At 38.4% G+C, this 12352-nt stretch overlaps 1 protein-coding gene across 1 annotated transcript in view; it reads left to right on the plus strand.

The window, feature by feature from the left end:
* The window catches only part of SUSD3 (sushi domain containing 3), a 63091-nt gene extending 51053 nt beyond the window's left edge, over positions 1-12038 (plus strand). The window contains exon 5 of the mRNA XM_083351374.1: positions 10814-12038. Coding sequence (XP_083207500.1) covers positions 10814-11030 — 217 coding nt within the window. The 3' untranslated portion in view covers positions 11031-12038. The remainder of the gene's footprint in view (positions 1-10813) is intronic.
* The last annotated feature ends 314 nt before the right edge of the window (positions 12039-12352 follow it).

A 12352-nucleotide genomic window follows, 5' to 3' on the forward strand; every position in this document is an offset into this window, starting at 1 on the left:
TTTTTTTTAACACGGTTATGCCTCTCTAAGCTAAGACAATATGCCAAATAGCTAAATTGTCTGGAAACCTGTGCCAAGCTTGTGTCCACCAAGGGCAATTCCTTCTGTTATTATCCTGAAAAGAAAGAAGCTGTCAACTTTAAACATTAACCACTCCTCACATTTATCCTAATTAACAAATAGATGAAAGTTTCTTTTCCACTACTTGAATGATGCCTTTTTTACAGCATCCTACAAAGCAGTGGCTTTTTTTCCCAACATGGGGACAAATGCATCAATAGCTTAAATGCTTTGCAATTGAAATCCTGTCTGCTCAGAGCAGAAATATGTTTTTCAGGCCCATAAAAACTTATTACATGGATTATTTCTTCTATATGCTCTTCCTTCTTTAAGCATTGCTGTAAGAAATGAATTTAAACCCTTTTTCTCAAATACTTGCCCTCCTTTTTAATACTATGTGATTTGGCCACCTTTAGATGTCAATATGTTAAGGATTCCTTAGATTTTGGTGAAGATGTTTAATGAATAGGGGTGCCCTGGAGGCCAGGAACAAACCGAAGTGTTAAGAAGTCCAAGAATGAAATAATAATGAATAATGAAGCAATGCATTTTATTAAAAAACAAAGGAGGCTAATCACTTAACATTCATTCATTCCAGTCAGCAGTGTAAAAGCTAACACAGAGATCTGAAGTAATTAATAATAGGCTATGAAGAATGCAGTACATTCAAGAGAGAGGGACAAAGGAGTGAGTTCAGAGAAGGGGGGAATAGGCGATTTTTAGAAGCAATTGACTCTAATGGAACTCTATACAGAGTTCAACTATATAGGCAGAAAAACCAAAGTAGAAACTAAACACTTCGGAAGACCTTGTGCCAAAGGTGAGCAGTTCAATGAAAGGCCAAAAGAGTCTGAGCATCCCAGCAAACAAATAAGTCAGTAGCTTTTATTTATTTATTTATTATTTATTAATTTTATTTGTATACCGCCCTTCTCCCGAAGGACTCAGGGCGGTGAACAGGGCAATACATATTAAAAAACAAGATACAAAAATTAAAAAATGATTAAACAAATGCCCATGAATAAGTTAACACACATTAAAATAGATTAAAACAGGTTAATAAAACCCAACCCCATCCCATCAGGCCAGGCCAGCTTGTTCAAAATGGTAGGTTTTGAGATCGCGCCGGAAGGAGCGGAGGTCAGGCGCCATCCGGAGCTCGACCGGAAGATGGTTCCATAAGTCTGGCGCGCCCACAGAGAACGCCTTCCCCCTGGGGGCCACCAGTTGACATTCTTTGACCGGTGGCACCCTGAGGAGGCCCTCTCTGTGGGAGCGTACTGGGCGGAGGGAAGTTTACGCCGGCCGCAGGTGCTCCCCAAGGTATTCCGGACCCATGCCATGTAGGGCTTTGTAGGTCATTACCAACACCTTGAATCTCACCCGGAAGACAACTGGAAGCCAATGCAGCTCGCGGAGCAGAGGTGTAACATGGGAGTGTCGGGAAACTCCCAACACAACTCTCGCGGCTGCATTCTGTACCAGCTGGAGCCTCCGAGTGGTCTTCAAGGGTAGCCCCATGTAGAGAGCATTGCAGTAGTCCAGACGAGAGGTCACAAGGGCGTGAGTGACCGTACGTAAGGCATCCCGGTCTAGATAGGGCCACAACTGGCGCACCAGGTGAACCTGGGCGAAGGCCCCCCTAGTCACAGCTACTATGTGGTCTTCTAGAGAAAGCTGTGAATCTAGGAGGACTCCCAAGTTGCGAGCCCTATCTACGGGGGGTAATAACTCATCCCCCATAGAGATGGGATATCCTGAATATCCCGAGATGCCGGTACGCACAGCCACTTGGTCTTGTCAGGGTTGAGTCGAAGCCTGTTCCTCCCCATCCAGACCCGAACCGCCTCCAGTGGTTTTGAATGCAGATTTAATGGCTCTTGCAATAGTAGAAAGGGCAGGAGGCTTAAAGATGTGATGTTAAAACTGTGTCCACTGCAAAGAAGGCAGAAAGTAAAGAGACAGCATTCATACATGCCCACTAGTTTGTAGGGACATCACTTGTTCAGGGAAAGGTGGTGCAAAGGAAGATTTCTGGGGAGAAAGGAAGAAGTCAAGTCAATCTTTCCTGGAGATGCTGGGCTGGATGAGCTTACTTGCTGGGCTAAGGAGTTACCCAAGAAAGTGGGTGGCATACCTAACAATACAAAGAGCAGGAGTGTGCTGCCTTCCCTGAACTCCTGTTCAGAAATAGCAGGTTTAAAGAGGGGACTGAAACAAAAAGATCATTATCTTCAGAGAAATAACTGGGTGGTAAGGAAGAGTGATAGGAACTATTGTAACAAAGAGAATCAAAATGCAATTGCTGGGTTGTGGTATTGGGTTTGGTTAATGCTCTTCAGGACTGATGTAGATGAAGATAGCCTAATAGAACCTTCTTGCAGGATTATCTGGGATGAGTTTGAGCCTGTCCATTTTAAGGAATGATGTGCAGTCACTTGTGGTTTGGACTTTGGTTCTTATTAAGTGGTGAAAGCCTCCAGGGAGGTGTTGGGAGCTTAACCAGGATGATAGTGTATGCATCTTCAGGATGGAGGTGGTATTATTGGCCTTGAAGGAGATGATGATGCATCCCCTCTTCAAGAAACCATTGGTCCACCTAGCAGGCCTAGATAACTGTCAAACAGTCTCCAACCTTCCCTTTTTGCCTGGGATTCCTGAAATGGTGATTGGTCAATAGAGTTGGAGCAAGCAGTGATTGAGAGTCCAGGACAAAAAGGGTTAAAGACACCAATTCTCCTTCCCCAACACAGATTTCTTTCCTCATACAAATAACCTCTTTTATCGCCATCAAACAGCACCTGTCAGAGAAGGGTGAGACAAATCTTATCAGAGATCTAAAGTGACCTCCTGAAAGAGGATTTTGAAGTTAAACCAAAGGTCACCTGTGGCTCAAGAGCTGCAGGATCTTCACTCTGAAATTTCTTATATTTATGAAACATCATAATATACACAGTGGATGCATCCACCCAAATGTGCAGTAGGTGAGCTACAGATGAGTTTCTGGTATGTGGATTGAAAAATAAATGTTTGATTTTTCTAAATCTATGCATTGCCTCATTTAAAAAGTTAAAGAATTTTGGTGAAGGCTGTTGCTAGTTTATCTAACTGAAATTGTAATAGGAAAATGTCACTGGTTAGGTAATCTAATTGCTGGTTGAACTGCAAAAAGCCGATGGGTTTCATTAAGTATGAGAGTCTGTCTTTTGAGGATTGGTTGCACAGCTGCTACATACCAGTAGCAAAGAAAAATATTTTGATTGGTTGGTAGAGCTGCTATTTGGGGTGTTCCAGCCTAAGTATTTGCAGGTTATTTTTAGATGTTGGTATCTCTGAAAGACTGAAATATTATATATTATGGGAATCTTTAAAAGGTTAAATCAGGCTACTTTTAGCTGGGGGGTCGTAGTGAGGAAAGTGGAGGATTTAAAGAAAAGAAACTGAGCCTTCAGGAAAATTGCCATTAGGAAGGGAAAGAATAAACATTTGACATGAAATGGGTTATTGCCTGTGGGAGCTTACAAATAAAGCAATTCAAGGTGCAAATCTTGACTAGCTGACTTGAAAATAAAACCACTAAATTCAGAGGCTTTTCTATTTCAGTAGACTCATCTAGGGCTTTAACCACCTGTTAAGGTGCTACAGTATATTTTTTTCTGCCACAAATATACCTGAAAAAGGAAGTGCTTCATCAAAAGTGTGAAATTGCGTTAATATATTTACTTTGCAGTAAAGATCTAAAGCATACAAGAAAGTAAAGTTTATAGCTACCCGGTAATCATCAGGCTCCAGTAAACAAAAACTTCAGTCACAATATAGGTATGTTTTATTGATAAAAGCACTGCAAAATCTAGTAACACTGCATATTTGAATAAGTGGCATTTGACATCATAAAATTCACTGTTCTGTTCCTCAGAAAATTAACTGCTTCTGTTATTTCACCTTGTCAGTGAGATATCCACTCTAAACTGTGGGAGTTGAGGTCCCTATATCTTAAAGTTCTCAAGGTTGAACAATATTGATCTAAACTTACAGTGTATTGTAGACTATTAGAACGTTCTACATTCAAGGCAAGGCCCCAAATAAAAGGCACTGGCTTTGCTAATTCTAAGATCCTGCTTATACGGTTGTTACACTCTTACAGCTGTTTTCCAAAACAGTCTGTCTTTCCTGCTGTTCATCCCACCCTGGAATCGGTTTATTGTCTCTATATTTGAAAGCTTTATTGTGTCCTATTGACTAAGAGGAATTCTATAACTACCATCTGCTGAGCAGTCCTTTTGAGCATAATGTAGTTTCGGAATTAGCATATAGAATTGCAGCCATTGACATATTTTTGCTGATTTTTCTGGTCTTTTTAGACACATTTAAATTACTATTCATCACCACATCTTGAGGCATCAGATATCACAGTTATTCTCTTCCATCCCATCCTCCCTTCTTTTCCCACATCTTCAGTCATTCATTTATTTAACTTATACACTATTCTTGAAGGAATGCAAGTAATAAAAATTTTAAAACAATAAAAGAAAAACAGCAATAGCAACCAATTAACAGCAATATGTTGCAACTAGTTATGCCACATATAAAACAGATACCACAAACAAATCAATGTCCCCCAGGCTTGCTGGAAAGCCAGGAATCTTGGACTTAAAAAAGAATGTTGATCTAGATACAGGGGCTCATATACAAGGATGTATAAGCAGTTTTACTAATGGGCTTTGGAGCTGGATGCCTGCCAGATCTTATTGGATTTATAGATTTAATTTATCTGTCCCCAATCTGGTGACCTCCAGACTTTTTAAGCACAACTTCCATCATTCCCCTTCAGTGTGAATATCACTAATAATAGACTGTATCTAGGATGCCTATTATTGGGGCTGCTTAGATTTATTATATGGTGATCCTTTAAGATAGGAGAAACTTTTCATTTAAATATATAGGAAATTTTTTTCCAGATGCTGAAGTCTATACAGGCAATAACCAGGGCTGAGAACATTAGCCCCGTTTTGCATTTTTATGGGTAGTTGGGAAACTGGGCTGGAAATTAATCTCACAGGGAAAGTCCATATTTATTCTGTATTTTTGTGAAACTAAAAACAGTACGAAAATCACACAGTTGAAAATTGTTGGTTTTGTCCCCCAATTTCAGTGGCATAACTGGGAAATAATCTAGTGATTGCAGATGTTAGACTGAAGGGACCAACTCTGCTTTACGAGTTCTATATAGGCTTTAAGGTTTTCATATTTAGGAATGGAGGACACATTAAAAATCTTAATGAAACATGTCCTAATATTATATTCAAGTAGTTGGAATTTTAAACAGAAACATTAATGGGAAAGGTATACAATAAGATATACTACTCTGATGTACCCTCCATTTTCTAATATAAAGGAATTCTTTCTTCTGCCTTTTGTTTTCTGTGCTCTGGCATTTGTTAAGCCTCAATCTTATTTTTGTGAATTAGCAGCTTGTTGTTGTTGTTTTCTCTTAATCCTCAATTAACACTTCCTTTTTCAGGTTGTAGGGCAATCATATTTCTGTCATTTGACTATTTAAAAATTCTGTCAGCACCTGTTCCTCTGGACAGGCATAGTCTTGAGGCCATAGAGAGCTCAGGGGAGTGGGAAACATATTTGTTTAAAAGACCAGAAAGTATTAACAGTACTTGATTAGAAGCAGAATGCATCAATATAATGGAGTTTCCCGTGTTTGCATGACTTCAGTATTCAAGTAAGTAGATAGGAGACTTGGGTAAATCATAGAATTGACATATGGTACTTTTATCCCTTCAGTGCTTTGTGTATTGCAGATATGTCAAAAACAAGGCCCGGGAGCTGGATCCGGCCCGCGAAGTGGTTTCATGTGGCTCGCGAAGCCATCCTGGAAACAGTGAGGGAACGGCCCCCACTGCCTTGGCCCTGGCCCAGAGACCCTCCTCCTGCCAGAGACCCTTAGATCTGTCCCACTCCTGCCCAGGCCCCCATAGGCACCCTTGATGGCCATATCCACCCAGTAGGCCATATGCACTCTAGCCACGCCCACCCGGTACACCACGCCCACCCTGGCCATACCCACCTGGCCCCTTGAGGGCAACCACAATGCTGATGCGGCCCTCAATGAAATTGAGTTTGACACCCCTGGTGTATTGCTACTATTTTTTTTTATTAAGGGAGTCTGTCCAACTCCAATATGTCGCTGGACATCTTAGAGAGAAAAAACAATAGAGAGAATCTGAAGCATCTAAATAATTACTTCACTATTTTGCATTGTACCAATTGTCAGTGAGAGGAATGTACCGTAGGTTTCAAAACACAAGGAGAATGAAGAAAGGAAATCCTTCTAGGTTCATGTACAACCAGTATGGAATATGACAGTTGAAGATAACATAGCAAAGATCTATGCCTGTTTCTAAAATGAGCTGAAATCATATACAGGCAGAAGGACTATATAATAGGGAGACCACTTTATTAGGACTTGTTTTAATTACACTTTGTATACCCCCTTGATTTTTTTTGGATATAGAGTAGCATAAAACTATTTTGAATTAAACGATAAATAAATCAATCATATTCAAGTTGTGCATTTGCTCACTTGAGTCTAAGTAATTTCCTTTTGGTTCAGACAACGGAGTCAAACAATATGTAATGCGATGTAATTCTGTTTTCTTTGTATACTATTATGCTGTTGCAAACAATGTGTTCCCTTGTGTATGATTTTCTCATAAAGAATCTATTACTGCCACTAAAATGTATATTTTGGAACAAGAATTTTTGTTCCACTCCCTTTTCGAAGAAATTTATTTGCAAAGCCATTTTTAACATCTGTCAGGAAATATATGACCACACTAATAATGTCTTAACTGTGCGGGCATCTTTTTATTGCCAGAGCTATTAACATTATTATCCCTTCTGGCAAAAAGCAATAATAAATAACAAAAGTAAATTAAGGGGATTTTTTTGAATGCTCTGTATTTTTATTTTTATTTTTTTATTTTTATTTTTTTAAAAAAGAGCAATGCAAAATAAGACCAAAACTACAGACACCAAACAGTCAAAGTATACTGCTAATCCTACAAGTGAGCTCTCCATTTAAATATAGTTATTCGTATGCATTTGTAGGAATAAAAGGCCCAACCTGTAGTCTTATCATGTACCCCTTGCTGAACTGCTTTGATACATTCCCTATAAACTAAATACTTAAGAATTTAAAAGTACAAAGAAGTCATCCTACTGTTGAAATTATAGCACTTATCTAGTGTACTTTCAAATTTACATTCCTCACAGATGCTTCCAAAAACTGGGCTTGACTGCTTGATTGCTGTAAGCTAAATAAAAGGTGAAAATTCAGTGCTGGCATATTGCAGGATCTAATGCGCCTCAATGTATTCTTCCAAACAATGAATGTGATATAATCAAATGAGCAGTGTTGGTCAGTCCACTTTCTCTAATTTTTGTAGCTAAGAATTAGGTTTAACTATATTTCTCAACACTGATGATTCATGCATTACTTTCTCTACTAAGATTAAATTATCCACATTATGATTATTTTGCCACTTCTGACAAAATCCTACCAATGTCAGAGCCGCTCCTTCCAGTTTCACACAATCTGTGACCAAGTTGCCACCTGCGAGAGAATAATGAAGTTTTCAGGAAAATAGTTATAAAAATAAAGCCAAAGTGAGTTGAAATATACATAAAATGTACCAACCCCAGAAATCTGCTCAATATGATCAAATTCCTATTAGAGTCTTCTATTCCAGGTAACATAGACAGCCAGGACCCAGATTGTTGGGGGCAATTAAGCTGACTTTGTAATAATGCCGCTTGGGGTGTGTGTGAAAGCCCTAATAAGCAGGCATATACATAGAATGAAGGCTACTGCTAAGCTTGTAAGCTGCCCTGAGTCTTCGGAGAAGGGCGGGATATAAATGGAATTAAAATAAATAAATAAAAATAAAAATTTTGGTCAAGTGCAGGGGTAGGCAACCTCGGCTCTTTTATGATTCATGGACTTCAACTCCCAGAATTCCTGAGTCAGCTGAGGTTGCCTACCCCTGGTCTAGTGGTTAAGCCACCAGGTTAGAAACTAGATGAGTCCTAGTCTCACTTTACGCATAAAAGCCAGCTGAGTGATTTTGGGCCAGTCACTCTCTCTCAACATGGATCATCTCATAGGGTTGTTGTGGGAAAATTAAAGGAAGGAGCATTAGGCTTGTTTGTTACCTTGAATTATTTACACAAATAATAAAGATGGGAGAAAATAATCTATATTTAATCTAAACGTTAATACTCTTTTAACATCTATCATGAGTACCTGGTGATCCAGAACCACCAATGTGAGTGTAATTATCTAAGTTTACAGCAAAAAAATAATAAAAAATCACTCTTAATATAGTGGGCCCCAATAATAATTTGATCATTATTGAATTGATCAAATTATTAGTATTCTGATAGAAATGATTTGTTCAGGAGATTTCCTTGGAATTCTGTAAAAGTGAGATGTGGGAAATCTTCAGTAATTGTTGCCATTAAAAACATTGTGATTGATGTTTTAATAGCATTGCTAGGGATAATTGATTTTTCCCAGTCCCCACTCTCTTCACAATTGTGGTTTATTCTTATAATAATCAAACTGAGTCAAGATAATTTGATTTAGACAAATGGAGTTTTATTGAGATTTTAAGGTACAGATTTTAATGACATTTACTCAATATCTACCAGTGCTTTAAGCCTAACATGTAATTATTTCAATAATTTCTTTTGTTTTACCCTGGCAAAAATATTATCTGCTGTTTCTTTGACATAAAACTTCAAAGAACTTTCTAGGGAAGTTGGCAACCTAATGCTGATCTAGGAGTTCTAGGAGTTGAAGTCCACACCTCTGAAAGTTGCAAAGTTGGAAAAACAACATTCTACAGTCAGTTACAGAAAGATAGAAGATTCAGTGGCTGGAAACACCAAAGGCTTTTAAAATAATTTGTGACCGAGGGAACTTTCTGTTTGAATTACTATTGCCTTCTGCCAGACCTTAAAATTGAAAATGATCTTCTATGCCATCCAGAAGCTAGGAATCAGAAACAAATGTAGCTGACAATCTCACCTTTCCCTTCAAATTATATTGTACATTCCTTTCCTCCCTCGTTGCCCTTTCAGTTTCACTTTTGACTTTTATTATTTTGTGAAAATCCAGCACTCTATCCGGTGTCATTAATCCATTAATACAATGTCAGACACACAAGGTTATCCAGTGAATTATTTCCTGTAATTGCTCTTGCATAGCTTCAGCTCTCCCCAAGACCATTGCAAAAGTGGTGTTTGAATGTCAGAAACAATAAATTAATACAATTCCAAGGTATCCAAGTGAAGGAAGTGCCATAAAGAAGGCTGTGTAGATGTGGATTATGGAAAAGTTTCTTTCCAGTAAAAGTCAGTGTGAAGCCTGCAAAGCTGGTGTACAGTGCAGTTGAGAATAGACTTCCCAGTTGCCGTCATAACCCCAAGATCCTGGGTACATTAAATGGGAAATGGCAGAACTCCCACGTGGGAACATCGGCGTGCTACGGGAGGTATGGGGCTATTGCAGAGGGGTGGGGGAGGCTGTGGGAAGGCTGCACTGCAAGCCGTGTGCGAGTACAGACTAAGCATTGGATGCCCAGCAAACCAACGTGCAAATCAGCGAGATAACTTGGCAGGCCCAGCACAGGCCATGCATGAATCTAGGGAAGTTGAGGGAGAGTTTGGAAAGCCCAGTGGATGCTCCACATGAGTTGGGGAAACCCTGAGCCAGCAGAGGTTGCACACCGATGGGAGGATGCTATAGGTGGAAATGACTTATCAGAGCAACTTCTGACCTTTCCTTCTGGCTTTCCCATTGACTTTGTTGTGGGAAGCCAGCAGAGGAGGTCACAAATGGTGATCGGAGATGTCATACTTGCAAGCTAGGCATCAGAGGACCCAGATTGCGATCATGTGACCCTGGGAGGAGGGCTACAATGGCCAGAATTTTAGAGACTAGTGACACATTCATTTTTTTAGCACTGCCATAACTTTGAACAGTCACTGAACAAATGAGCATAAGTCCAGGACTACCTGTAGTTTTCTCCAGAAACATGAGTGCTGAGTTCGATAATCCATGCTAATTTTCCAAACTTCCTAGAATTTCCTCTGTCCCCAGACACATATAGCAGAACATTTGGCTTCCTTGTTTATTCGGCAGTGAAATTTTTTCTCATCATTTCCAAGACCCAAATTATCTTAATGAAAAAATGAATAATTAAGTCTTCTGGTTTCATCCAGGAATACAGTTAACAAGCTTATTATATATATAATTGCTTTCCCTACAAAAATCTTTATTGGCACAAATCAAGGCATGTTTCATTATTAAACTGGTTAATATTTTTAAAATTGTCAAACATGTCTTGGCTTTATGCCATTTCAGGGAATAAAGTTTGTGGTTTTAAGTACTTCTACATGCACTTAACTGCAGTTGATTGCATTTTTCTAAATACTTTTTTTTTGTCAAACAGTACACATCTGGTGTTTAGACTGGTTTTACGTAAATTAATGTAACTATTGTTGGATAGTTTTGTAACTATTCAAGTTACAAAAATATTAACTTGTATTTTACATTCTTACCTGTCTTACTTTTAATTTCAGATGCCAGGCAAAATTGCAATACTGTAGCTAAATTAAACCAAAGCTATTGTTTTTTCTAAATAAATGAAAAGAATGCCTCTTCTTTGTTTTCCAGCTTCAAAGAAGACTGGATTAGAGACATGACAGAAACTCGCTGTTCTGGGGAGTGCGACTTACAAAATAAATCAGCTAAAATCAGTAATGCACTTGATAAACAGTTCGTCCCTGGACATAATGTTGGCGTACAGAGCATCCATACAGTACATGCGGTAGATGTCTATGGGCAGGATAAGAATATCGTTGGAAAACTGCATAATCACTTACCTGGATAAACAGCCTCAACTCTTAAAAGTTGTCCTGGACCAAGGGAAATTTTGAATATACACGCTTACTGAATGTGCCTTAAAAGCAACATCAAATAAATGTCTGGACTGTCCCTTATGTATCTGTTGCAGTAAAAGTCTGACTATAGCTATAATTTAGCAAACCCCCCAAAATACAGAAAACTAAATTCAGTTTCACAAAAAAGCAAAATGAAATGCATTTTTGATATTAGGGCCGTGCATGCTTAAAAAATGATTAGGAAGAAATTACCTGGATTTGCACAAATACAGTACCTCCTTTCATTAAAGAAGCACAACTTACTCCATAAAAACTTCAGTAAAAGGTGCTGCTGCTTTAATGAATGGGAGATGTTGTCCTGTGTTCCAAAGCACTTTGGAATTATTTTCTTTGATGTGTGTGGGCACCTACAATTTCATATCAAGTTACCATTTCTACACTTTGCTTAAAAAATTAAAAAGGGATCACATCAAGAAAGGAATTGTATATTGTTTTAATATGTGCTTCAATGTTGGCTCTTAACAGTTTGTACCTTTTCTGCATGTGAAAATTCTGAAGATAGTGAGGATAAATTCAGAACTGCAAATTTAGTTTAACTGCTCTTTTTATAGATCTATCAAAAAGAAACAAAATATATTTTTGCAAATTAAAAGGAATCAAAATAAATAAACATATATTTTAATGAGAAATTTGTCAAGCAAACATGTTGCTTCAGTGTCCAGATTGCATTATAATCTTCCATTTCAGGTCCTTTATCACGTGTCCTGACTCTCTGAGTTGTGGTGGTGCAGAGGTTAGAATGCAGTATGGCAGGCTAATTTTGCCAACTGCCAGCAGTTCAGTCCTGACTGGCTCAAAGTTTAATTAGCCTTCCATCCTTCTGAGGTCGGTAAAATGAGGACCCAGATTCTTGAGGACAAAATGCTAACTCTGTAAACCACTTAAAGAGGGCTATAAAGCACTATAAAGTGGCATATGTCTAAGTCCTATTGCTATTGTTAGGAGAACTTACTACTTTTCCATTTAGTGAATATCACAGCAGCTAATGTAAAAATAAAGTAAAACCCTTTTGAAAAGAAAAATCTAAGTTCAGTTGCATCAACCTAATTTCAAAGCAAATAAGTGGGGGGAAAAGCTGTTATATCAATCAAATGAAACTGAAATTACCCACTGGTAATTTTTTTTAATAAAAAAAATTCATAGGGTGCCTAAAAGGGATAAAATTAAGGTTATGTGAAAAAGAGAGAATGGCTTATTTTTAATAGCCACACAATTATCCTTTGAAGCATAGCTTCTGGTGATTATCTTAATA

The sequence above is a fragment of the Vipera ursinii genome (genome assembly GCF_947247035.1).
Source record: "Vipera ursinii genome assembly, chromosome: 2".
In the NCBI taxonomy this organism is placed as follows: Eukaryota; Metazoa; Chordata; class Lepidosauria; order Squamata; family Viperidae; genus Vipera; species Vipera ursinii.